Source organism: Mustelus asterias, unplaced genomic scaffold, assembly GCF_964213995.1.
Source record: "Mustelus asterias unplaced genomic scaffold, sMusAst1.hap1.1 HAP1_SCAFFOLD_958, whole genome shotgun sequence".
Classification (NCBI taxonomy): Eukaryota; Metazoa; Chordata; class Chondrichthyes; order Carcharhiniformes; family Triakidae; genus Mustelus; species Mustelus asterias.
The window spans coordinates 17,548-45,547 of NW_027590904.1; the positions used below are offsets into that span (position 1 = coordinate 17,548).

The 28,000-nt window shown below is 46.5% G+C and overlaps 3 protein-coding genes across 3 annotated transcripts; 2 read left to right on the top strand and 1 right to left on the bottom strand.

Moving 5' to 3' along the window:
* Positions 1-1,755: 1,755 nt before the first annotated feature.
* Positions 1,756-27,549, bottom strand: LOC144487667 (uncharacterized; the record flags this gene model as incomplete). Its single annotated transcript, XM_078205748.1, has 2 exons — positions 26,329-27,549; positions 1,756-2,494 (listed from the first exon to the last, which is right to left on the bottom strand). Coding segments are annotated over exons 1-2 (1,503 nt in total), but the record flags the coding sequence as incomplete, so codon positions are not given.
* On the top strand, positions 9,659-12,806 carry LOC144487664 (uncharacterized). Its single transcript, XM_078205746.1, has 2 exons — positions 9,659-9,710; positions 11,372-12,806. The coding sequence occupies exon 2, from the start codon at positions 11,772-11,774 to the stop codon at positions 12,528-12,530; it is 759 nt and encodes a 252-aa protein (XP_078061872.1). The 5' UTR covers positions 9,659-9,710; positions 11,372-11,771; the 3' UTR covers positions 12,531-12,806.
* LOC144487668 (uncharacterized) lies at positions 15,580-19,728 on the top strand. The gene is made up of 2 exons (XM_078205749.1): positions 15,580-15,646; positions 17,595-19,728. The coding sequence occupies exon 2, from the start codon at positions 17,946-17,948 to the stop codon at positions 18,477-18,479; it is 534 nt and encodes a 177-aa protein (XP_078061875.1). The 5' UTR covers positions 15,580-15,646; positions 17,595-17,945; the 3' UTR covers positions 18,480-19,728.
* Positions 27,550-28,000: the final 451 nt, after the last annotated feature.

A 28,000-nucleotide genomic window follows, 5' to 3' on the forward strand; every position in this document is an offset into this window, starting at 1 on the left:
AGAACATAAGAAATAGGAGCAGGAGTAGGCCATCAAGCCCCTCGAGCCTGCCCCACCATTCAATCAGATCATGGCTGACCTGAAGTGGATCAGTTCCACTTACCCGCCTAATCCCCATAACCCCTAATTCCCTTACCGATCAGGAATCCATCTATCAGTGATTTAAACATATTCAACGAGGTAGCCTCCACCACTTCAGTGGGCAGAGAATTCCAGAGATTCACCACCCTCTGAGAAGAAGAAGTTCCTCCTCAACTCTGTCCTAAACTGACCCCCCTTTATTTTGAGGCTGTGCCCTCTAGTTCTAGCTTCCTTTCTAAGTGGAAAGAATCTCTCCACCTCTACCCTATCCCGCCCCTTCATTATCTTATAGGTCTCTATAAGATCCCCCCTCAGCCTTCTAAATTCCAACGAGTACAAACCCAATCTGCTCAGTCTCTCCTCATAATCAACACCCCTCATCTCTGGTATCAACCTGGTGAACCTTCTCTGCACTGCCTCCAAGGCCAATATATCCTTCCGCAAATACCTTTCCGGGGACCACATCCCTCTATTCCTATGCTATTCTTATATTTGTCAAGACACATCTTAAAAGTCACGATCATATCTGCTTCCACTACCTCCCCCGGCAACGGGTTCCAGGCACCCACCACCCTCTGTGTAAAAAACCTGCCTTGTACATCTCCTTTAAACCTTGCCCCTCGCACCCTAAAACAATGCCCCCTAGTCATTGACTCTTCCACCCTGCGAAAAAGCTTCTGATTATCCACTCTGTCCATTCCTCTCATAATCTTGTAGACTTCTATCAGGTCGCCCCCCTCAACCTCCGTCGTTCCAGTGAGAACAAACCAAGTTTCTCCAACCTCTCCTCATAGCTAATGCCCTCCACACCAGACAACATCCTGATAAATATTTTCCGTACCCTCTCCAAAGCCTCCATATCCTTCTGGTAGTGTGATGACCAGAATTGAACACTAGATTCCAAGTGCGGTCTAACTAAGGTTCTATAAAGCTGCAACATGACTTACCAATTTTTAAACTCAATGCCCCGGCCGATGAAGGCAAGCATGCCATATGCCTTCTTGATTATCTTCTCCACCTACATTGCCACTTTCAATGACCTGTGTACCTGTACACCCAGATCCCTCTGCCTATGAATATTCTTGAGGGTTCTGCCATTTAATGTATATTTCCCATCTGTATTAGACCTTCCAAAATGCATTACCTCACATTTGTCCAGATTAAACTTCATCTGCCATCTCTCCGCCCAAGTCTCCAACTGATCTATATCCTGCTGTATCCTTTGCCGGTCCCCATCGCTATCCGCAATTCCACCAACCTTTGTGTCATCCACAAACTTACCAATCAAACCAGTTACATTTTCCTCCAAATCATTTATATATATTACAAACAGCAAAAGTCCCAGCACTGATCGCTGAGGAATGTCACTTGTCACAGCCCTCCATTCAGAAATGTACCTTTGCACTGCCAACCTCTGTTTTCTTCTGACTAAATATCTCTAAACTTCCTAACACCCTGTCACTCTGTGATCCTTGTGACATTTGAAATCAGGTATTCACAAAAAGACACAAATAGCATCAGCCCACTGGAGGCTGAGACCGGCCAGTCCATCACAAAGAAACCCTCTGACCCTTCCCATTGACCAACTGTGAGAATGAACAAAATGCAGTCCTGGATGTAACTGAGAGCAGAAACAATAACAGCAGAATCCAACCCCTGTCATCACTCGTGAACTTGTTGATGTCTCAGCAGCCGGGATGAAACGCTGAAACCCTTCCCACACACAGAGCAGGTGAATGGCCACTCCCCAGTGTGAACTTGCTGGTGTCTCCGCAGGTCAGATGACTGAGTGAATCCCTTTCCACACTGAGAGCAGGTGAATGGCCTCTCTCCAGTGTGAACTTGCTGGTGTCTCCGCAGGTCAGATGACTGAGTGAATCCCTTTCCACACTGAGAGCAGGTGAATGGTTTCTCTACAGTGTGAACTCGCTGGTGTGTCTGCAAGTTGGATAACTGAGTGAATCCCTTCTCACACTGTGAGCAGGTGAACGGCCTCTCCCCAGTGTGAACTCGCTGGTGTGTCAGCAGGCTGGATAACTGAGTGAATCCCTTCCCACACTGGGAGCAGGTGAATGGCCTCTCCCCAGTGTGAACTCGCTGGTGTGCCCGCAGGTTGGATACCCGAGTGAATCCCTTCCCACACTGAGAGCAGGTGAATGGTCTCTCCCCAGTGTGAACTTGCTGGTGTCTCTGTAGGTGGGATAACCGAGGGAATCCCTTCCCACACTGAGAGCAGGTGAATGGTTTCTCCCCAGTGTGAACTTGCTGGTGTGTCCGCAGGCTGGATAACTGAGTGAATCTCTTCCCACACTGAGAGCAGGTGAATGGTTTCTCCCCAGTGTGAACTCGCTGGTGTCTCTGCAGGTCGGATAACTGAATGAATCCCTTCCCACATTGAGAGCAGGTGAATGGTCTCTCCCCAGTGTGGATGCGCCGATGAGCTTCCAGCTCTGATGGGGCTCTGTATCCCTTCCCACAGTCTACACATTTCCATGGTTTCTCCATGGTGCAGGTGTCCTTACCTCTCTCTTGAGTGGACAATTAGTTGAAACTTCGTCCACACACAGAACAAGATTACAGTCTCTCCCCGCTGTGAATGGTGTGATATTTATTCAGACTATGTAACTGGTTAAAGCTCTTTAGTCAGTGCATTGGAACACACTCACTCGAGTGTGGCAGTGTGTTGATGCTTTTTCACTCACACTGACATTTCAAATCTTTTCAAATCGACAGACTGGACAATCATTTCTCCTTCTGGATTCAAAGTCCGATGATATTGAGGTCGCAAGGAATATGATTCTGTCACGTCGAGACGTGACATTTGCGATTTCAGCCTGTGATTCCTCTTTCAATATCCTGGAAAATGAGTTTACAAAAGTCATCAGTGTCAGTACAGGATAGAAATTCAGAACAGACAATTTCTATGGAACATTCTTTCCTCTCTCATTCCCCAAAAGCTGTAAATCTCCATCCCACACACTCTCTCCCCATTCTCAGCAGGTCTGGCAGCATCTGTACGGAGAAAAGAACTGATGTTTCAGAGCTTTGACAAAGGGTCATCTAGACAAGAAACATCAGCTCTTTTCTCTCCTTACAGATGCTGCCAGACCTGCTGAGATTTTCCACCAATTTCTCTCTTGGTTTCAGATTCCAGCATCCGCAGTAATTTGCTTTTATAAGGCTGCAGATACCTCCTCCCAAGTAACATGCGTGTGCCCAAGACATCACCACTTGTTTCCCTTATTTCTTTAGCACCCATGGTGCTCTCCGCAGTAAACACAGAGGAGAAGTATTCATTAAAAATCTCACCCATCTCCTGTGGCTCCACACACAGATGGCCATACTGATTTTTAAGGGGATCTATTCTCTCTCTGTCCACCCTTTTACTCTTAATATAGCGATAGAACCTCTTGGAATTTTCTTTAATCTTACCTGCCAGATCCATATCAGACCCTCTTTTTGTCCTCCTGATTTCCCTCTTCAGTATTTTCTTACACTTTTTATAGTCAGAGTGATTCACTTGTCCCCGATTGCCTAAACCCAATGTATGCTTCCTCCTTTTACCTGACCAGAGCCTCAATGTCCCTTGTCTGCCAGAGATCCTTAAATTTACCATTCTTTCCCTTCATCTTAACAGGAATATACTGCCCCTGGATTCTTGATATCACACTTTTAAAACCTCCCATTTGCCAGTCATTCCTTTCCCTTCAAACAAACTCACCGAATCGACATCTGCTCGATCCTGCCTAATGCCCACAAAAGTGGCCCTGCTCCAGTTTAGGGCCTTGACCTGTGGACCTGTCCTATCTTTTCCAAAACTATTTGAAATTATTGTTGCTCCCAATAGTGCTCCCTGACTGACACTTCAGTCACTTGCTCCACCTCATTTCTTAACTGTCTAATAGAAAGTGAGTCCAGGAATTGATAATGAAAAATAAGAAGCTGGGAGATGAATTGAACAAGTATTTTGCCTCGGTGTTCACAATAGAGGATACAGTTAAAACTCAGAAACAGCTGGAAATCAGAATAGTAATTAATAATAATAATGAATAATAAAATACAGTGTAGAAGGAGGCCATTCAGCCCATCGAGCCTGCACCGACAACAATCCCACCCAGGCCCAATCCACATATTTACCTGTTAATCCCCCTGATACCAAGTGACAATTTATCATGGCCAATCCGTCTAACCGGCACATCTTTGGACTGTGGAAGGAAACCCACACAGACACGGGGAGAATGTAGAACCTCTGCACAGACAGCGACCTGAGGCTGGAATTGAACCCGGGTCCCTGGCGCTGTTAGGCAGCTGCACTAACCACTGTGCCACCGGGCCACATGTCAGTGCCATCGCCCGACTCCAGCCCAGTCTCAGCTCATCTGGAACCCTCACCCATTCCATTGTGACAAAGAACAAAGGACAGTACAGCACAGGAAACAGGCCCTTCGGCCCTCCAAGCCTGTGTCGCTCCATGGTCCAACTAGACCAATTGTTTGTATCCCTCCATTCCCAGGCTGCTCATGTGACTATCCAGGTAAGTCTTAAACGATGTCAGCGTGCCTGCCTCCACCACCCTACTTGGCAGCGCATTCCAGGCCCCCACCACCCACTGTGTAAAAAACGTCCCTCTGATATCTGAGTTATACTTCGCCCCTCTCACCTTGAGCCCGTGACCCCTCGTGATCGTCACCTCCAACCTGGGAAAAATCTTCCCACTGTTCACCCTATCTATCCCCTTCATAATCTTGTACACCTCTATTAGATCTCCCCTCATTCTCCGTCTTTCCAGGGAGAACAACCCCAGTTTACCCAATCTCTCCTCATAACTAAGCCCCTCTGTACCAGGCAATATCCTGGTAAACCTCCTCTGTACTCTATCCAAAGCCTCCACGTCCTTCTGGTAGTGTGGTGACCAGAACTGGGCGCAGTATTCCAAATGCGGCCGAACCAACGTTCTATACAACTCTCGTCACACTCTCACCCATTCCATTGTGACATCACACTCTCACCCATTCCATTGTGACGTCACACCCACACCCATTCCATTGTGATGTCACACCCACACCCATTCCATTGTGACGTCACACCCACACCCATTCCATTGTGACGTCACACTCTCACCCATTCCTTTGTGACGTCACACTCTCACCCATTCCATTGTGACGTCACACTCTCACCCATTCCATTGTGACGTCACATTCACACCCATTCCATTGTGACGTCACACTCTCACCCATTCCATTGTGACGTCAGGGCTTCACTCTCCGATCACAATCCCTGCCGGCCTCCCACATGCAGCCTCAATGGCGGCAGTCAGCCCGGGTCTAACACTACAAGCTGCCGCTCCATTTGGGACAAAGGGGGGGACCGGGAAGTTCATTTCCGGGGTTTGGGTTTGAACAACATGTTTACAAAGCCTGTCCACCCACCCGCCACATTTATCATTTCCCGCACGTCACCCTCTACCTCGTATTGATCTCGCTTCCAAGTGAAAACCGTCCGTCGCCATTACCCGCACTGCGCATGCTTCAGGTTCCGCCTCTCATTCACTCCGATTGGTTGGAGGATCAGCCGCTCCCGCTCGGTCCTCCAGCCCCGCCCCCTCTTCCTATTGGTTCGGAGCTGCCGTCAATCAGCCCCCGGGCATTGTGATGTGGAGCATGCGCAGTGTCATTACTGTCCTTGGCGCTTGTTTGTCCCGAGAAGCGGAGTCAGCGTTAGGCGGTGGCTGGGAAGATTTGGAAACACTTTGTGGATCCGCAAACCCTTCAGAATCATTGTCAGCTCCCTGGTTTGCAGCTGCGGGGCTTCTTCTCCTCCCTCCCGGGAACAGGCCCAGGTTAACGGCCCCATCCTGGCTCAGCCACTGGAGGATGGTTCACATCAGAGGATGGGGGAGGGGGACAATAAATAAGAGGTTACACTTTGGCATCAAATCAATGAGGACTCTGATCTCTGGGAAGGAAGGAAACCCTGGGAGGTGGGCGGGGAGGATTCACAAACACCCGCTGGAGGCTCCAACACCCCCAGTAAAAAGCTGCAGCTCCCGGGTTTGCAGCTTTTTCCCGGGAGGGAGTTGGGGAAGTTTTGTGGAGACAATTCCCGGCTGGTTCAGTTAGTGCTTCCTGGAGCTCAGAAACCCTGACTTAGAATCCCGAATCCCACACTGGGTGGTTGTTTTATTAAATGCTTTTTATTTATTAATCATTAAAATATTAATTTGTTTTGAAAAATCATTTTATAGCATTTGTGAAAATACCCATTAAAATAGCAATTCTCCCAAAGTATTTCATAGAATCGCTACAGTGCTGAAGGTGGTTATTCGGCCCATCGAGTCTGCACCGACAACAATCCACCGTTGCCCTATTCCCATTCCCCCACATATGTAACCTGCTCATCCCTCTAATTTACTCATCCCAGGACACTAAGGGGCAATTTAGCATAGCCAATGCACCTAACTGGCATATCTTTGGACGATGGAAGGTAACCAGAGCATCAGGAGAAAACCCACGCAGACATGGGGAGAATGGGCAGACTCCACATGGACAGTGACCCAAGTTGGGAATCGAACCCAGGTCCCTGGAGCTGTGCGACAGCAGTGCTAACCACTGTGCCGCCTACATTGCTGATGAGAATTTTAATTTCCTGACTTGGGAATTAATTCTTGAGAATAGTCATTCTGAAAATGACCATTAAAATGTGTTTAATTTACCCCACAATGCCAGATTTCAGTTTGCATTTCAAAATTGAATTGAGAATGTCTGGGAGCAAATGGTAAAATGAGATTTGAGACACCAGCTGCAATTATTTTCTGTGACTGATGATACCTATGTGCCTGTGAAGGAGGTAATTCCGCTGCTGTTGTGGCACAAATAAAATGGAGCTTTTCCAAGGAACAGGCCCATGTTAATGGTCACCATGGTCTTTCATTGGTGAGCAGAGCACATGTGCCTATTGTGGTAACAACAGAGTCAGTCGGGCTGCACGTCCCCTGACTTGGAAGGAAAACAATTGACTCCTTGATTGTCATCTCAATCAGTCCATGGTCTGGAGGACTGAATCCAGCTGGAGGGAGAGGGAGCTGGGCTCAGAGTGGAGATGGGGCAATGAGTTTGATTTCAGCTCAGGGACAAGAGAGAGTGTGTGGGATGGGGATTACAGCTCAAGATAAATGAGACAGAGAAATCTTTCGTGGAAACTGAAATTGTCTGTTCTGAAGCAGTTTTTTAAAAACTCTTTGTCTGGAAGAGAAAGATTCACAGACAGGAAACTCAAACTAAACTTCACATCAAAGTCTGACAGAGCCATTCGATTCATCATGACCTAAATATGATTGTTTTTGACAGTGGAGGGATAAATCATTCCCTGTTTTGTCAGTGGAAGAAAATTTCAAAATTCAATGTGACAGAAAAAGAACTGAGACACACACGCACACCCGAGTGAGCGTGCTCCAGTGAACTGACTGTGGATAGAGCTTTAACCAGTTACGTAGCCTGAAAAACATCACACCATGGTCTGTATGTGGATGAGGCTTCAACTAATCATCCAACCTGGAGAGACAGAAGGATACCAGCACCATGGACAAACCGTGGAAATGTGAGGATTGTGGTAAAGGATTCAATTGTCCATCCCGGTTGGAAACCCATCGACACGGTCACATTGGGGCTGGGAAAATGGAGAAACCATGGAAATGTGATGATTGTGATAAAGGATTCAATTATCCATACTTGCTGGAAAACCATAGACACAGTCACACTGGAGAGAGGCCATTCATCTGTTCTGCGTGTGGGAAAGGATTCACTATCTCCTCCCACCTGCTGTTACACCAGCAAATTCACACTGAGGAGAGGTCGTTCAGCTGCTCCACCTGTGGAAAGGGGTTCTCATGTTCATCCAACCTCAGTGCACATCAGCGAGTTCACACTGGGGAGAGATTGTTCACCTGCTCCTTGTGTGGGAAGGATTTTGCTGGGCCATCCAGTCTTTGGACACAACAGCGAATTCACACAGGATATATATGACATATATAAATGATTTGGAGGAAAATGTAACTGGTTTGATTAGTAAGTTTGCGGACGACACAAAGGTTGGTGGATTTGCAGATAGCGATGAGGACCATCAGAGGATACAGCAGGATATAGACCAGTTGGAGACTTGGATGGAGAGATGGCAGATGGAGTTTAATCCGGACAAATGTGAGGTAATGCATTTTGGAAGGAGTAATACAAATAGGAAATATACGGTAAATGGTAGAACCTTTAATAATATTGATAGGCAAAGGAATCTGGGTGTACAAGTACACAGATTACTGAAAGTGGCAATGCAGGTGGAGAAGGTCATCAAGAAGGCATACGGCATGCTTACCTTCATCAGCTGGGGCATTGAGTTTAAAAATTGACAAGTCATGTTGCAGCTTTATAGAACCTTAGTTAGGCCGCACTTGGAATATAGTGTTCAATTCTGTTCGCCACACTACCAGAAGGATGTGGGGGCTTTGGAGAGGGTCCAGAAAAGATTTACCAGGATGTTGCCTGGTATGGAGGGCATAAGCTATGAGGAGAGGTTGGAGAAACTTGGTTTGTTCTCACTTGAGCGATGGAGGTTGAGGGGAGACCTAATAGAAGTCTACAAGATTATGAGAGGCATGGAAAGAGTGGATGCTCAGAAGCTTTTTCCCAGGGTGGAAGAGTCAATTACTGGGGGAAATAGGTTTAAGGTGCGAGGGGTAAAGTTTAAAAGAGATGTACGAGGCAGATTTTTTACACAGAGAGTGGTGGGTGCCTGGTATTCATTGCCGGGGGAGGTAGTGGAAGCAGATACGGTAGTGACTTTTAAGCGGCGTCTTGACAAGTACATGAATGAGATGGGAATAGAGGGATATGGTCCCTGGAAGGGTAGTGGGTTTTAGTTAAGTCGGGCAGTATGGTCGGTGCAGGCTTGGAGGGCCGAAGGGCCTGTTCCTGTGCTGCAATTTTCTTTGTTCTTAGTACACAGGCCAATTTATCTTTCTAGGGGTGAGTGTGTCTGAGAGGTATGCAACTGGAAAACATTTTCCATTCACCTCCTACATTGCTGCAGTATAAATAGATGTTGTTCTCACTCTGCCAGCAGGGCTGTGGGATTAATTGGACAGATCTTAAAGACAGCCCGACTGGGCAGGATGTGCCAAGTGGTTTCCATTTGTGATGTATCATTCCATAAAACAGAATATTCAGCATCAGGAGAAAGAAAGTGAAAGAAACCAGTCTCTGTGGGATTTACCCAACCAGTATGAGCACCTTCAGGAGAGCAGAGAGAGGAGAGGAAACCAGTGGGAAAAGTTTTAAAAACTCGGGGTATTCCCACAGGAGAGCACTGGTTTAAATCAATTTTAGAAATAGAGAATGGCAGCGCACAAATTCCGAGGAATGCATTTTTTAAAATTAATTGATCTTAATTGCACAAGATAATTTTCTATTATTGTCTTTGATCGACAATGACGCCGTTAATTCCCAGGTGCCCCTGCGGGTGTGAAAGTGTCCTATTCATTCCACAGGAGCCTATTGCGCAGGCGCGGTGCTATATCTGGAGCGTGCGCAGTGTCACTTTGCCCAGAGCCCCATGAATGCGGGAGATGCTTTTTTCAACGGGTGAGTCGGTGGGGCTGCGGGAGAAATGGAGCCGGGAGTCGGGGTAGGGAGGGAGCTCTGGCTTCACAAACACCCGCTGTAGGCCGCACGGCCCGAATAGACCCTGCAGGTCCCGGGTTTACAGCTCCCAGGCTTTTATCCCGGGAACAGGCCCCGGTTATCGTCCGCCATCTTGTTTCAGCGGGGAAGGAGAGCGCATGCGCTGCTGTCGGTGGCGGGTCACAATGGGCGTGGTTTCAGGGGCTGGTTCAGAACCTCTGTCTTCAGAGGGACAATAGAATCATAGAAACCCTACAGCACAGAAAGAGGCCATTCGGCCCATCGAGTCTGCACCGACCACAATCCCACCCAGGCCCTACCCCCATATCCCTACATATTTTACCCGCTAATCCTTCGAATTTATGCATCCCAGGACACTAAGTGGCAATTTGTTTTAGCATAGCCAATCAACTTAACCCGCACATCTTTGGACCGTGGGAGGAAACCGGAGCACCCGGAGGAAACCCACGCAGAGAGGGGCGGGTCGGGATGGCGACTTCCTCGTGAACCTGCTCCTGGGCGGCACGATAGCACAGTGGTTAGCGCTGCTGCTTCACAGCTCCAGGGTCCCGGGTTCGATTCCTGGCTCGGGTCGCTGTCTGTGTGGAGTTTGCACATTCTCCTCGTGTCTGCGTGGGTTTCCTCCGGGTGCTCCGGTTTCCTCCCACATCCAAAGATGTGCGGGTTAGGTTGATTGGCCAGGTTAAAAATTGCCCCTTAGAATCCTGGGATGCGTAGGTTAGAGGGATTAGCGGGTAAATGTGTGGGGGTAGGGCCTGGGTGGGATTGTGGTCGGTGCAGACTCGATGGGCCGAATGGCCTCCTTCTGCGCTGTAGGGTTTCTATGATTTCTATGGGCCTGGCGAAGCGTGCCATTTATCGGTCCAGGCAGCGGGCGATCGAGGGAGCCGTCCACCCTGACTGTCTGCCCCTCTACTGCGGCTACGTTCGTGGCCAGGTGTCCCTGGAGAGGGAGCATGTGGTGTCCACGGGCGCGGTTGACGCCTTCCGCCCCCGTTGGGCACTGCAGGTGTTGGGGTGCGTTATCGACCCTAATAATCACACTTTGATTTGATGGTTTTAAGTTTCCTTTGTACTTTGATTTTTGTTCGGGCTGTTCCCCCTCCTTTTGGGGAGCTGCCCCTTTTACTTTGTCCTGATTTAACTTGAGTTTGTTTATTTGGTTTGGCCTTAAAAGAGGCCAACATCTGTGAGTAAAACACTTTATTTTCTCCCCCTTTCCATTTCTTTTCTCATTCTGGGGGAAATTGGGACTTGCAGCAACTGAAGGGAAAGGAAGTGAATCCAGTCAGTATGTTCCACACATTGTTAGTCCAGTCAGATAGACATATATCTGTCTGGCAGCCTGCATGGAGATTTCCAGCTCTCTCTGTCCAGGACAGGAAGCAGTGAGCATGGATCTGTCAATCAGCACCTACAGGAGAATTGGGAGGGTGAATATTAGATACAGCAGAGTGAGAATGGAGGGAGAGTGTGTGGGATGGAGATTTGCAGCTCTTGGGGAATGAGAGTGGAAATAATGTTCCATGGAAACTCGAATTGTCTGTTCTGAATTTCTATCCTGTACTGTCAGTGATAACCTTTGTAAACTCCTTTTACAGGATATCAGAAGTTGAGGATTTTACAGACAGAAATCTCAAACCAAACATCACATCAACATCTGACAGAGTCACTCAATTCATCGGGACCTGAATATCTTCGGTCTTTGAATCCAGAAGGAGAAATGTTTCTCTGTTCTGTCGGCTTTCGCAGTCTTTAAACATCAGTGTGACTGGAACAGGACTGACACACACACACACACACACACACACACACACACACACACACACACACACACACACAAAATCAACTGAGATTTTCCCATGCAGTGACTGTGGAAAGAGCCTCCCAGTTACACAGCCTGAAAAAATATTGCACCATCACAGCAGGGCACTATAATCTTGTTCTGTGTGAGACTTCAACTGATGGTCAAACCTGGAGCAACACAAGGACACCTGCAACATGGATAAACCGTGGAAATGTGGGGATTGTGGGAAGGGTTGCAAAACCCCCTCTGAGCTGCAAATTCATCGACGTATTCACACTGGAGAGAAGCCATACACCTGTTCTGTGTGTGGGAAGGAATTCACTCGGTTATATCATCTGCAGCGACATCGGCTGGTTCACACTGGAGAAAGAGCATTCATCTGCTTTGAGTGTGGGAACGGATTCGCTCATTTACCCGATCTGCAGAGACACCAGCGCGTTCACACTGGAGAGAGACCATTCATCTGCTTGGTGTGTGGGAAAGGATTTATGCAGTTATCCAATCTGTCAAAACACAAAGTCACTCACAGCAATGAGAAACCCTTTAAATGCTCTGACTGTGGAAATGGTTTCAAAAGCTCTCGGGAACTGACGATCCACCAGCGGATTCACACCAGGGAGAGACCGTTCACCTGCTCTGTGTGTGGGAAGGGATTCACTCATTCCTCCAGCCTGCTGAGTCACAATCTCACTCACACCCAGGAGAGACCCTTTAAATGCTCCGGCTGTGGCAGTGGTTTCAAAAGTTCTCGGGATCTGGTTATCCACCAGCGCATTCACACTGAGGAGAGACCGTTCAGCTGCTCTCACTGCACAAAGAGATTTAGAACATCATCCAACCTGCAGGAACACCAGCGAGTTCACACTGGGGAGAGACCATTCACCTGCTGTTTGTGTGGGAAGGGATTCACTCAGTCATCCAGCCTGCGGAGACACCAACGAGTTCACAAGTGATGACAGGGGTTGGATGCTGCTGTTAATCACATCCAGGACTGAACCATGTTCATTCTGACAGTTGGTAAAGTGGGAGGGTCGGAGGGTTTCTTTCTGCTGGACTGGCCGGTCTCACGACTTTGCTTCCAGTGGACTGATGCTCTTTGAGCCTGGGAGAGCACATTTCCACTGAAATGATCCACAAAAGCTGATGAAGGACATTTATTTATCCTGGATAGTAAATAGTGTTTTTCCTACCACTACAGGTAGATCTGAAATAAACACAGAAAGGACTGGAAAAATGCTTTAGGTCTGGCAACATTTATGGAGAGAGAAACAGTGTTAATATTTCACACTACTGGATTGGGAATCAATCTAGTAAAGCTCCTCTGAACTGCTTCCATGGTATTTATAAAATGGGACAGCACGACAGCACAGTGGTTAGCACTGCTGCCTCACAATGCCAGGGACCCGGGTTCAATTCCAGCCTGGGTCACTGTCTGTGGAGTTTGCACATTCTCCCCGTGTCTGCGTGGGTTTCCTCCGGGTGCTCCAGTTTCCTCCCACAGTCCAAAGATGTGTGGGTTACAAAAGTCATCAGTGTCAGTACAGGATAGAAATTCAGAACAGACAGTTCTAGTTTCTATGAAACATTCCTTTCTCTCTCATTCCCCAAAAGCTGTAAATCTCCATCCCACACACTCTCCCTCCATTCTCACTCTGCTGTATCTAATATTCACCCTCGCAATTCTCCTGAAGGTGCTGATTGAGGCTGATTGACAGATCCATGCTGATTGGTTGATTGGCCAGGTTGAAAAAAAAATTGCCCCTTAGAGTCCTGGGATGTGTAGGTTAAGAGGGATTAGCGGGTAAAATATGTGGGGGTAGGGCCTAGGTGGGATTGTGGTCGGTGCAGACTCGATGGGCCGAATGGCCTCCTTCTGCACTGTAGGGTTTCTATGATTCTATGATTCTATGCTCACTGCTTCCTGTCCTGGACACAGAGAGCTGGAAATCTCCATGCAGGCTGCCAGACACAGATATGTCTATATGACTGGACGAAAAATGTATGGATTATATAGACTGGACTCACTTCCTTTCCCTTCAGTGACTAAGGGCGGACAAGTCACCAGGACCCAATGAACTGCACGCTAGCTTTTTAATGGAGGTTGCTGAAGAGATAGTGGAGAATTTTGTTTAAATTTTTTGTAACTTGCTAGATTCCGGGAGAGTATCAGAAGATTGGCAATCGGTCAATGTGACTACCTTGGTCAAAAAGGGAGAAAGGCAGAAGGCAGGGAACTATAGGCCAGTTAATTTAACATCTATTATTGGCAAGACGCTGGAGTCAATAATCAAAGAGCAAATAGCTAATCATTTAGGATAGTTTATTTAGATATGGCGCCATGGCAGCACAGTGGTTAGCACTGCTGCCTCACAGTGCCAGGGACCCAGGTTCAATCCCGGTGACAATCTGTGTGGAGTATGCGCATTCTCTCCATGTCTGTGTGGATTTTTGAGTTCTCCAGGTTCTTCCCACAGTCCAAAGATGTGCGGGTTAGATTGATTGGCCATGCTAAATTGCCCCTTTGTGTCCCAATAGATGTAGATTAGGTGGATTAGTGGGGTAAAAATGTAGGGCTACAGGGATAGGGCCTGGGAAAGATGAGTCGGGCATTGGGGAAGATGCAATAAAGTCACCCCTCTCTTCAAAACCTGGCAAATGGAGTTTAAAGTGGGGAAGTGTGAGGTCATGTATTTCAGTTGGAGGAATCAACAGGGAGATTATCTAAATGGAGAGAGGCTGCCGGTGAGTGAAGTACAGAGGGATCTTGGTGTTCTTGTGCATGAATCACAAAAAGCTAGCAGGCAGGTTCACACAATAGGTAAAAAGGAAAATGGCATTTTGGCTTTTAGTGCAAAGGGGTTGGAGTTTAAAAACAGGGAGGTTTTGTTGCAACTGTACAGTGTGTTGGTGATGCCTCACCCGGGATAATGCATACAGTTTTGATCCCCTTATCTAAACAAGGATATAGTAATATTGGACATAGTCCAAAGGAAATTCACCAGGCTAATTCCTGGGATAGGAGGGTTGTCTTATCACGAGGGAGTAAATTGTCAAGGTCTGTGTTCCTTGAAATTTTGAAGACAAAGGAGTTATTGAAACATTTCAGATCCTGAGGGGGCTTGACAGGGTAGATGGTGAGATATTTTCAAACAAAATAAAGGGTCAGTCATTTAAAACTGAGGTGTGCAGGAATTTCTTCTCACAGAGGATGATGAAGCTCTGGAATTCCCCGCCCCAAAGGGTGGTGGAGGCTGGATCGTTAGAAGTATTTAAAGTGGAGGTGGATACATATTTGATAGATCAGGGAATAGAGGGCTATGGGGAAATGGCACAGTAAAGGAGTTGAAACCAGCATCAGTCAGCTATGATCGGATTGAATGGCGGGACAGGCTTCAAGGGCCTGGTGGCCGCTCCTGCTTCTATTTCTCGTGATCAGTTGCTGCAAGTCAACAATTTCCCCCAGAATGAGAAAATAAATGGAAAGGGGGAAAAAAGAAAGTGTTTTACTCACAGATGTTGACGACGGGAGGAAGTTTGAGTCTGTCTGAAGCTCAATCTTCTTTCAGAAAGAGAGCAGCAGCAGCTTCGCTGGGCAGGAATGAGCAGCTGAACAAGCTCATTGTGCAACTTCCGCATTCAGACAATAGGGGAGCTCTGATTGGCTGGAGGACCCGAGTACTGCCGGTCCTCCAGGGTTCCCATTGGTCAATCCCACGCAGACAGACAATGAGGGGCGGAGCCCCACGTGGGGGTGGGCGGGACTTTGCCCTCCAGCCGCGCTGAGCTGTTGTCCAATGGGAAAGGCTGGAAGACCCGGACAGACAATGGTCAGTGCGCCAGCTGTGGCCCGGGCCCCGCCCCACACCCGCACATGCGCATTCCCCCAAAACCCGCACATGCGCATTTCTGATTCACTTCCGCTCACCAGCTCTGGCCAATGGGAAGACTTGGAGGACCGGAAAGACCGTGGTCCTCCAGCCAATCAGAGCGCGGGCTTTGTGTGAATGAAGATTGAGCTTCTGACAGACTCAAACTTCCTCCAGTCTCAACGTAAAAGAGGCCAACATCTGTGAGTAAAACACCTTCTTTTCTCATTCTGGGGGTAATTGGAGAATTGCAACAACTGAAGGAAAAGGAAGTGAATTCAGGGAGAGTGCAGACTCAGGAAAGGTTGGCCCAGGTCTCTCTCTCTCTCTCTTAAAGAAATTTAAGAGAAACATAGAAGATAGGAGCAGGATAAGCCATTTGGCCCTTCGAGCCTGCTCTGCCATTCATTAAGATCATGGATGATCAAGCAACTCAATAGTCTAATCCTGCTTTCTCCCCATAACCTTTGATCCCATTTGCTCCAAGTGCTATATCGAGCCGCTTTTGAATACATTCAATGTTTTGGCATCAATTACTTCCTGTGGTCATGAATTCCACAGGCTCACCACTCTTTGGGTGAAGAAATGTCTCCTCACCTCCGTCCTAAATGGTCTACCCTGAATCCTCAGACTGTGACCCTTGGTTCTGGACTCCCCCACCATCAGAAACATCCTCCCTGCAGCTATCCTGTCTCGACCTGTTAGAATTTTATAAGTCTCTATGAGATCCTCCCTCATTCATCTGAACTCCAACGAAAACCATCCTAACCTCGTCAGTCTCTCCTCATACATCAGTCCCGCCATTCCCTGAATCAGCCTGGTAAATATCCTTTGCTCTCTCAGCTTGACACATTTATTTGTCTGTCAAAAAGGATGGTCTTTTTCCTCATGTTCACATTAAAGGGCAGCTTTCCCCAGGAGATGGCTGACATTTAAGGGGACAGTACGTTAATATAGGACAGAGATATGTCTAGTGTTATTATATGTTAGCCAGATTAGATATATTATTTATGTTTCTGTAATAAAATACTTTTATTATTATTTCTTGCATTGTAATATAATGCTGTAGCGATGTTATACATTTCCAGTCATAAAGTCATTACAGCACAGAAGGAATCCATTCGGTAACTCGAGTCCATGCTGACTCTCTGTATAACATTCTAGTCCCATTCCCACTCTATATCCCCATTCTCCTGAAAGTTTATTTCCTTCAAGTGCCCATCCACTTTCATTTTTAAATAAAATCCAGAGATATGGATGGAGATTTACAACTTTTTGGGAATGAAATAGGAAAGAATGTTCCATAGAAACTAGAATTGTCTGCTCTGAATTTCTATCCTATACTGACTGTGATGACTTTGTAAACTCATTTCACAGGATTTTGAATGAAGAATCACAGGCAAAAATCTCAACGGTCACATCTAGACAGAGTCATATTCCTTGGGATCTGAATATCTTGTAATATGGAACTGTAGCTACGTTATATCTTTCCAGACGTCTCTTCCCTCAGAGGGTTGTTAGTCTTTTGGATTTCTCTTCCACAGGGACCAGTGGAGGCTGAGGATCATTGAATATATTCCAGTTAGACAGATCTTTGACTGACAAGGGTGTCAAGGGTTATGGGGAACAGACAAGAAGATGGAGCAAAAGCTAAGATGTGGGGGGATTTCTTCACTCAAGGATGTGGTAAAGCTTTGGAATTCTCAACCCCTGAGGACAGGGAAGCCTCAGTCATCAACTATTTTCAAGAGAGAGATTGATTGGTTTCTAGATATTGAAGATATCAAGGGATATGGGTTTAGTGTGGGGAGAATGATGCTGAGGTAGATGAACGAATTATCTCATTGAATAGTTTAAAAGGCTCGATGAGCCAAATGGCCGACTGCAGCTCCTATTTGTTCTGGTCTCTGTGTCCAGGACAGGAAGCAGTGAGCATTGATCTGTCAATCAGCCTCAATCAGCACCTTCAGGAGAATTGGGAGGGTGAATATTAGATACAGCAGAGTGAGAATGGAGGGAGAGTGTGTGGAACGGAGATTTACAGCTTTTTGGGACTGAAATAGGAAAGAATGTTCCATAGAAACTAGAATTGTCTGTTCTGAATTTCTATCCTGTACTGACACTGATGAATTTTGGAAACTCATTTTACAGGATATTGAAAGAGGAATCACAGGCTGAAATCTCAAACGTCACGTCTAGATCTGACAGAGTCATATTCCTTGGGACCTCAATATCATCGGACTTTGAATCCAGAAGGAGAAATAATTGTCCGGTCTGTTGATTTGAAAAGATTTCAAAGGTCAATGTGACTGGAAAAGCACCAACACACTGCCACACTCGAGTGAGAGTGTTCCAGTGCACGGACTAAAGAGCTTTAACCAGTTACGCAGCCTGAATAAGTATCACATCATTCACAGCAGGGAGAGACTCTACTCGTGTTGTAAGTGTGTACGAGGCTTCAACTGATTGTCCACCCAAGAGAGAGGCAAGGACACCTGCACCATGGAGAAACCATGGAAATGTGGGGACTGTGGGAAGGGATACAGATACCCATCAGAGCTGGAAGTTCATCGGCGCAACCACATTGGGGAGAGACCATTCATGTGCTCTCAGTGTGGGGAGGGATTCACTCAGTCATCCAGCCTGCAGTCACACCAGCGAGTCCACACTGAGGAGAGACTGTTCACGTGTTCTCAGTGTGGGAAGGGATTCACTCGGTCATCCGACCGGTGGGCACACGAGCGCGTTCATACTGGGGAGAGGCCATTCAGCTGCTCTCAGTGTGGGAAGGGATTCTGTGATTCATCCAGCCTGCTGAGACACCAGCGTGTTCACACTGGGGAGAGGCCGTTCACCTGCTCTCAGTGTGGGAAGGGATTCTGTGATTCATCCAACCTGCGGAGACACCAGCGAGTTCACACTGGGGAGAGGCCGTTCACCTGCTCTCAGTGTGAGAAGGGATTCACTCGATTATCCAACCTGCAGAGACACCAGCGAGTTCACACTGGGGAGAGACCGTTCACCTGCTCTGTGTGAGAAGAGATTCAGTCTTTCATCCCAGCTGCTGAGACACCAGCGAGTTCACACTGGGGAGAGGCCATTCACCTGCTCTCAGTGTGGGAAGGGATTCACTTGGTCAAAACAGCTGCAGAGACACCAGCGAGTTCACACTGGGGAGAGGCCATTCACCTGCTCTCAGTGTGGGAAGTAATTCACTCGGTCATCCCAGCTGCAGAGACACCATGAAGTTCACACTGGGGAGAGGCCATTCACCTGCTCTCAGTGTGGGGAGGGATTCACTCAGTCATCCCGCCTGCTGAGACACCAGCAAGTTCACACTGGGGAGAGGCCGTTCACCTGCTCTCAGTGTGAGAAGGGATTCACTCGATTATCCAGCCTGCGGATACACCAGCGAATTCACACTGGGGAGAGGCCATTCACCTGCTCTCAGTGTGGGAAGGGATTCAGTCTTTCATCCCAGCTGCTGAGACACCAGCGAGTTCACGAGTGATTCCAGGGGTTGGATTCTGCTGTTATTGTTTCTGCTCTCAATTCCATCCAGGACTGCATTTTGTTCATTCTCACAGTTGGTCAATGGGGAGGATGCTCTGATTGTGGGAAGGGATTCACTGATTCATCCGACCTGCTGAAACACCAGAGAATTCACACTGGGGAGAGGCCATTTATCTGCTCCGAGTGTGGGAAGGGATTTACTCAGTCATTCAACCTGCTAAAACACCAGCCAAGTCACACTGGAGAGAGGCCATTCACTTGCTCCAGGTGTGGGAAGGGATTTATTGATTCATCCAAACTGCGGAGGCACCAGCGAGTTCACACCGGGGAGAGACCATTCACCTCCTCTGATTGTGGCAAGGGATTCAGTCAATCATCCAACCTGGTAAAGCACCAGCGAATTCACACTGGGGACAGGCCATTCACCTGCTCCGTGTGTGGGAAGGGATTCACTCAGTCACCTCACCTGCTGAAACACCATCATGTTCACGAGTGACTGCAAGGACTGAATTTTGCTGTTAATCACATCGAGGTCCCAACCATTTTCATTGGTGTCTGTTTCTGCTGATGTTAATAAACCCTGGCCCAGTTGTAAGATTTGTATTGTGGATTGTCTTGTCTGAGTCCTGAACTCGTAAATAAAAACAAGAAGTGCTGTAAAAACTCAGCAGGTCTGACAGCATCTCTGGAGAGAGAAACAGAGCGAATGTTTTGACACTGAAGAAGAGTCACATTCAACTGGAAACATTAACTGTTCCTGTCTTTACAGATTCTGTCAGACGTACTGAGATTTTGCAGCAACTTCTGTTTTTAGAATGACGGTGAATGCTGGATACATGAATCAGAGATTGGTGTAAAACTGGGATCTGCTCCGAAATCAAAGTGAAACAGCAGGTTAAAGTTTCCTGTCTGAAAAGTACTATGGTTGTTATACTATATCTACCATTTTAAAGCTGGTTTTAACTCATTTAAAATAAACCTGTTTAAAATATATTTGTTAAAGTCAGTATTAAAATACGAGTTGGATGAGTTCACAGGAGCCTGTTAACCGCTGGGACAATTATTCAACAAACATTGGATCTCCAGATAGGGAAGAAGCTGCAGTTTGTTTGCAGGAATTCCCTGTTTTATTGATGTGTGTGTGTTAGACATCAGGACAACTAAAACTACACAAACCTGGACATCAATGGTGATCTGATTGACAGTTACTCTGGGAATCACTCCCACTGTGAAACTTCAGCACTGACACTGCTGAATGTTGTCGGCTCAGGGAGTGGGACCTCCAGGAGTGGACTGTAAAAAAGCTGGGTTTCAGTATCCTGACTAATATATGGTGAGGAACCAGAAAAATCCTTACTGAGGAACTGCCTGGGGTTTTACCAGTGTAGGTTCAGGGGCGAATGATTCCTGACTCCCTGAAATGTCTGATATTGAACCCAGTTTGGAACAAGATTCATTCAGTTTCCAGGAGAATAGAGACAAATATCACCCACAACTGAGAGAGAGAAAAACAGCCACCTTGATCAATGACTTGGATGAAGCCAGAATTGATGATACAAAGAGAGGTAGAAAAGCAAGTTGTGAGGTTATTACAAAAAATCTATAAGGGACACAGATAAGTTACCTGAATGGACAGAAAAATGGCAGATGGAGTATAGTGCAGGAAAGTGGGAGCTTTTCCACTTTGGCAGGAAGAATAGAGAAGCAAAAAATTGTTTAAATGTACAGAAACTGAAGAATACTGCCGTAGAGAGGAATCTGGGTGACCTTGTACATGAATCGTGAAAAAATAGGATGAAGGTACAGCAAGTAAAGAAGGCGGCAAATGGAGTGTTGGACTTTACTGCAAGGGGGTGGAGTTTGAAAAAGGGAACTTGCTGCACCTACACAGGACATTGCTGACATAGCAGCTGGAATACTGTGTACGGTTCTGGTCTCCCGACTGATGGAATGACATGTTTTCATTGGAATGAGTTCAGAGAACGTTCACCAGGCCCATTCCTAAGATGAAGGTGTTGACTTTTGAGGAAAGGTTGTGAAGGTGTAGGGGAGAATTCTCCCATCCCACCCACCACAGGAATCGTAGCAGGCCGGGGGGTGGACCACACAAAGGTCCTTTGACCTCGGGGCAAGTGATGCCGCAGAATCCAACTCGTCTTTTGGGGAAGGGTTGCACCAATACTCATTGGGTTTGGAAGAATGAGCAGTGAACATTCTGAAACATATAAGATTCTCATGGACAGTTGACAGGCGAGAGGCCAAGAGGATGATTCATGAAGGAGTCTTGAACTTGGTGCCACAGATCTACAAGGAAGCCAAGTGTATTCTTTTAGCCCTTACAGACACCAATACTTTATCCTCCGTTTTAGTCAGGTTAGTCAGAGGTTTAGTCAGGTGTGGTGAAAGCTTCAACCAATCATCTGGCCTTTTGGAACATAATTTGCAGTCACAGGGAGATGCCATGGAAATGTGGGGATTGTGGGAAGAACATAAGAACTAGGAGCAGGAGTAGGCCATCGGGCCCCTCGAGCCTCATGGCTGATCTTTTTGTGGACTCAGCACCACTTACACGCCCGCTCACCATAGCCCTTAATTCCTTTACTGTTCAATAATTTATCTATTCTTGCCTTAAAAACATTCAATGAGGTAGCCCCAACTGCTTCACTGGGCAGGGAATTCCACAGATTCACAACCCTTTGTGTGAAGAAGTTCCTCCTCAACTCAGTCCTAAATCTGCTTCCCCTTATTTTGAGGCTATGCCCCCAAGTTCTAGTTTCACCTGCCAGTGGAAACAACTTCCCTGCTTCTATCTTATCTATTCCCTTCATAATCTTATATGTTTCTATAAGATCTCCCCTCATTCTTCTGAATTCCAATGAGCATAGCCCCAATTTACTCAGTCTCTCCTCATAAGCCAACCCTCTCAACTCCAGAATCAACCTCGTGAATCTCCTCTGCACCCCCTCCAGTGCCAGTATATCCTTTCTCAAGTAAGGAGACCAAAACTGTACACAGTACTCCAGGTGTGGCCTCACCAGCACCTTATACAGCTGCAACATAATCTCGCTGTTTTTAAACTCCATCCCTCTCGCAATGAAGGACAAAATTCCATTTGCCTTCTTAATTACCTGTTGCACCTGCAAACCAACTCTTTGAGATTCCTGCACAAGGACACCCCTGTCCCTCTGCACAGCGTAAGAAGTCTCACAACACCAGGTTAAAGTCCAACAGGTTTATTTGGTAGCAAATATCATAAGCTTTCGGAGCACTGCTCCTTCGTCAGATGGAGTGGAAATGTGCTCTCAAACAGTGCAAACAGACAAAATCAAGTTGCAGAATACTGATTAGAATGCGAATCTTCCAGCCAGCCAGGTCTTAAAGGTACAGACAACATGGGTGGAGGGAAAATTAAACACAGGTTAAAGAAATGTGTATTGTCTCCAGACAGAACAGCTAGTGAGATTCTACAAGCCCAGGAGGCAAGCTGTGGGGGTTACTGATAATGTGACATAAATCCAACATCCCGGTTTAGGCCGTCCTCATGTGTGCGGAACTTGGCTATCAGTTTCTGCTCAGCGACTCTGCGCTGTCGTGTGTCGTGAAGGCCGCCTTGGAGAACGCTTACCTGAAGATCCAAGGCTGAATGCCCGTGACTGCTGAAGTGCTGCCCCACAGGAAGAGAACAGTCTTGCCTGGTGATTGTTGAGTGGTGTTCATTCATCCGTTGTTGTAGCGCCTGTATGGTTTCCCCAATGTACCATGCCTCGGGACATCCTTTCCTGCAGCGTATCAGGGAGACAATGTTGGCCGAGTTGCAAGAGTAGGTACCGTGTACCTGGTAGATGGTGTTCTCACGTGAGACGATGGCATCCGTGTCAATGATCCGGCACGTCTTGCAGAGGTTTGTTTGAGGTCATTAGGTTACATTGAAACTTCATATGTTTCATATGAAGCAATTTTTAAAAGCAGTATCTCGGCCTTTTGGCTAAGATGCAAATGAGATCAAGTCTTGGAGGAGGAATTGCTTTCCCTCCTCCAATCAGCTTGGCCTCTGCACAGTAGCACGCTGCAATTTTTTCCCATTTAAATAATAGTCAATTTTGCTGTTATTCCTACCAAAATGGATGACCTCACATTTACCAACATTGTACTCCATCTGCCAGACCCTCGCCCACTCACTTAGATTATCTATGTCCCTTTGCAGACTTTCAGCGTCCTCTGCACACTTTGCTCTTAGTGTCATCTGCAAATTTTGACACACTACACTTGGTCCCCAACTCCAAATCATCGATGTAAATCGTAAACAATTGCGGTCCCAACACTGATCCCTGAGGCACACCACGAGTCACTGATCGCCAACCAGAAAAACACCCATTTACCCCCACTCTTTGCTTTCTGTTAGTTAACCAATCCTCTATCCATGCTAATACATTACCCGTAACACTGTGCACCTTTATCTTATGCAGCAGTCTTTGGTGCGGCACCTTGTCATATGCCTTCTGGAAATCCAGATACACCACATCCACAGGTTCCCCATTGTCCACTGCACATGTAATGTTCTCAAAGAATTCCACCAAATTAGTCAAACATGACCTGCCCTTCATGAACCCATGCTGCGTCTTACCCATGGGACAATTTATATCCAGATGTCTCGCTATTTTTTCCCTGATGATAGATTCAAGCATTTTCCCTCCTACAGAAGTTAAGCGAACCAGCCTATAGTTACCTGCCTTTTGTCTACCTCCTTTTTTAAATGTTTGTGATTTTGTGGAACCTGTTTTTGTTGTCTGAGCTGACTGGAATTAGAGCCAGAGCAGGAGTAATCCAGGAGAATGATTTGGAGGTAAAGCAAAATCCAGCAGATGCTGGAGTTCTGAAAAGAACCGACCTGCTGAGTTTATCCAGCATTTTCTCTATTTATTGTCATGATTTTGGGACCTGGCTTTGAATCCCACCACGTTTCAATAAAAATATTGATGAGCATGAATTAATTGTTGTAAAAACACATCTGGTTCTCTAATTCCCTTCAAGGAAGGAAATCTGCCGCCCTGATCCAGTCTAACCGACATGTGACTGGATTCACAAACAATTCAAGGGCTGACTGGGTAAACAGGGAATGTCACCATCAGAAAAACAGAGCCCCCTGGAGGGCAGAAGGGTTAGGACAGGTTATGGAGGTTAAAACTGTCACCATTGAGAACAACCCAGACTTTAACGGAACAACTGGTCCCAAACACAATCTCTTGTAGTTAGTGTGGCAGGGTGTGGTGAATCAGGTTTAAAAAGAGTCAAATTATATCTGTTTTCTAGTTTGGACAACCACATTTAAATCTGGGACACGGATGAGGATATGAATTGGTGTTTGGTGGTAAGATCTAAATCTGTGTATTACGCCAGGAAGCCTTAAACCCAGAGTGAGAATATTTCAATCCAGGGTTCAAAGTGAACAGCTGTGGATGGTGAATTCACTCTCAAAAGAAAACAAAGTTAATTACAGCACAGGAACACCCCCTTTAGCCCTCCAAGCCTGCACCAACCACGCTGCCTAACTGAACTGAAACCCCCTACCCTTCTGGGGACTATATCCCTCCATTCCCATCCTATTCATGTATTTGTCAAGACGCCCCTTAAAAGTCACTATTGTATCTGCTTCCACTATCTCCCCCGGCAGCGAGTTCCAGGCACCCACCACCCTCTGTGTAAAAAAACTATCAGGTCTCCCCTCAACCTGCGTCGTTCCAGTGAGAACAAACCAAGTTTCTCCAACCTCTCCTCATAGCTAATGCCCTCCATGCCAGGCAACATCCTGGTAGATCTTTTCTGTACCCTCTCCACCCTCTCTAAAGCCTCCACATCTTTCTGGTAGTGTGGCGACCAGAATTGAACACTGTATTCCAAGTGCGGCCTAACTGAGGTTCTATAAAGCTGCAACATGACTTGCCAAAAGGCCCGCAGAAATTATGTCTTGGGAGGAACTACTGGAAGAAAATAAATCATCCTGTACATGGGAGAGACAGAAACTGTGAGGACCATCTCCTCCAATCACAGATTCTGTCTCTCCCGATGTTGCTACATCTGCAGAGACAGAGTCTCAAATTGGAGGAACAGCTTTGCCACCTATTTTGAGAAAAAAAGTTCACTGACTCAGCAGCCTATCGGTGATGTGTGGAGGAGTTGTGTCTTCCTGCTACAGAACTAGTTTCATAGCAGTGTGAGCCTCAAAAGGAATGATCCAACCATCGGCAGACCTTTCCTCATTCTGCTGAACAAGTCTCGATTATTTTTATATATCTCAGGAGGTGGGGTTTACAGCTCAGGAATTTGAGTAAACAGATATTGTGAACGTACTTACAATCACTTGGGTCGTCACATTAGAAATTGAGATACATTCATCCAGGTTCATATTCTAAACTGCTTTTATTTGCAGTTTAACATTCACAGACAACATACAGAATCCCCGGTCAGAGCTGATCTCAGCTGGTGGAGTGAGGTTATTGATGGGTTATCAATGTAAATCCACACACAATGAAGATCAGAATCGGGAGAGATTTTTCCTGCTCCACCGTCTGAACCAGTAAACATCTGATTCAGTTACCTTGTGTCAAATAGTTAGAATTCTCATTTTGGAAAGAGAGTATGGGAGTATTTTTAAAATAAGTTAACAAAAAATATCATTCATAGATTCCAATTTAAAAGATTTAATATATACACAGTCTTCAGTATTTGTGCTATCTTATTCAAAGAAGTAAACTAACAGAAACACAAAAGGTAATGTTACTACGTGACTACATCACTAATAAAGGAGTGACTGAGAATGGAAAACGATGCCCTGGAAACCAAAAAATAGCCCTTAAAAATCAAAGAGTAGCTTTCCAGAAAATCTCAATACAAGCATTGAAAATAAATACTTTGTGCCCTGCAGATGGATCTTTCAGAGAATGAATTGGAGATTTTGCCCAAAGATCAAATTAGAATTGAAGCAAAAGTTCTTAACTTTATTCTAAACAGGTTCCTGTTGAGAGTTCTTCAATTAAGGGGGAAGATCACTGGTGGTGCTTTTAAAAAGTGGCATTGCAGCCCTGAAAATCAGTGACACTACCAGAATATTAAATTCCAGCTAGTTATAGGGTTTGTTAACATCAGCAGAAATAAAATATTGTCAGACTGTCAATACTGAACAGCAGCAAAAACAGCAAAATCCAACCCCTGCAGTCACTTGTGAACTTGTTGATGTCTCAGGAGCCATTGTGACTGAGTGAATTCCTTCCCACACACAGAGCAGTTGAATGGCCTCTCAGTGTGAGTGCGTTGGTGAGCCAGCAGGTTGAAAGACTTTGCGAATCCCTTCCCACACACGGAGCAAGTGAATGGCCTCTCCCCTGTGTGAACTCGCTGGTGAGCAGAGAGGTTGGATGGCCGACTGAATCCCTTCCCACACACGGAGCATGTGAATGGTCTTTCTGCAGTGTGAGTGCGTCGGTGAGCAGTGAGGTTGGATGACTGCCTGAAATTCTTTCCACAGTCAGTGCAGCTGAATGGCTTCTCTTCAGTGTGAATTTTCTGGTGTCTCAGCAGGGTGGGTAAAACTGTGAATCCCTTTCCACACAAAAAGCAAGTAAACGGTCTCTCCCCAGTGTGAATTCGCTGGTGTGCAATGAGGGAGGATGCCTGTCTGAAACTCCGTCCACAGTCAGTGCAGCTGAATGGCTTCTCCTCAATGTGAACTCGCTGGTGTGACAGTAAGTGGGATGACCCAGTGAATCCCTTCCCACAGTCGGAGCAGGTGAACGGCCTCTCCCCAGTATGAACTCGCTGGTGTGACAGCAGGTGGAATGACTGAGTGAATCCCTTCCCACACACGGAGCAGATGAATGGTCTCTCCCCGGTGTGAGTGCGTTGGTGCACAGTGAGTGCTGAAGAATGCCTGAACCTCTTCCCACAGGAGGTGCAGGTGAATGGCTTTTCCTCAGTGTGAATTCTCTGGTGAGACCAAAGGCCAGATGACTGAATGAATCCCTCCCCACAGACAGAACAGGTGAACGGTCTCTCACCAGTGTGACTGCGCCGATGGTTTTCCAGCAGAGAAGGGTAACTGAATCCTTTCCCACAGTCCCCACATTTCCACGGTTTCTCCATGGTGCTGGTGTCCTTATGTTTCTCCAGGTTAAACGATCAGTTGAAGCCTCATCCACACACAGAACACGTGTACAGTTTCTCCTTGCTGTGAATGGTGTGATGTTTTTTAAGGCTGCGTAACTGGATAAAGCTCTTTCCACAGTCAACTCACTGAAACACTCTCACTCAGGTGTGCGTGTATCTTGGTGCTTTTTCAGTCACACTGATGTTTGAAATCTTCTCCTCCAGACAGAAGACAAACATTTCTCCTTCCACGTTCAAAGTCTGAGGATATTTAAGTCCAAGTGAATCGAGACTCTGTCTGATTTTGATGTGATGTTTCTTCACCTCACCTGTAAAAGGAGTTTACAAAATTAATCACTGTCAGTCCAGGATAGAAATTTTGAACAGGCAATTCTAATTCTCTGGAACATTTCTTCCTCTCTTGTTCCCCAAATCAATAAATTCCTGTCCCACACACTCTCCCTCCTCCCTGGTTTGAAATCCAAACCCATCTCACCATTTCTTTCCTCCACTCCCAGTTTGCTCCCTCCCTCTCCTCTGTCTGGGTTCAGTTCTGATGTGGAGATGCCGGCGTTGGACTGGGGTGAACATAGTAAGAGTTTTAACACCAGGTTAAAGTCCAACAGGTTTATTTGGTAGCAAACACCTAATGGTAGCTAATGGTGTTTGCTACCAAATAAACCTGTTGGACTTTAACCTGGTGTTGTTAAAACTCTTACTGGGTTCAGTTCTCCAGCTGCTGTCTGCAGACTGACAATAAAACCAATGGGTCTTATTGGGGGTGTTGGGGCCTCCAGAGGGTGTTTGTGAATCCTCCCCGCCCACCTCCCAGGGTTTCCTTCCTTCCCAGAGATCAGAGTCCTCATTGATTTGAGGCCAAAGTGTAACCTCTTATTTATTGTCCC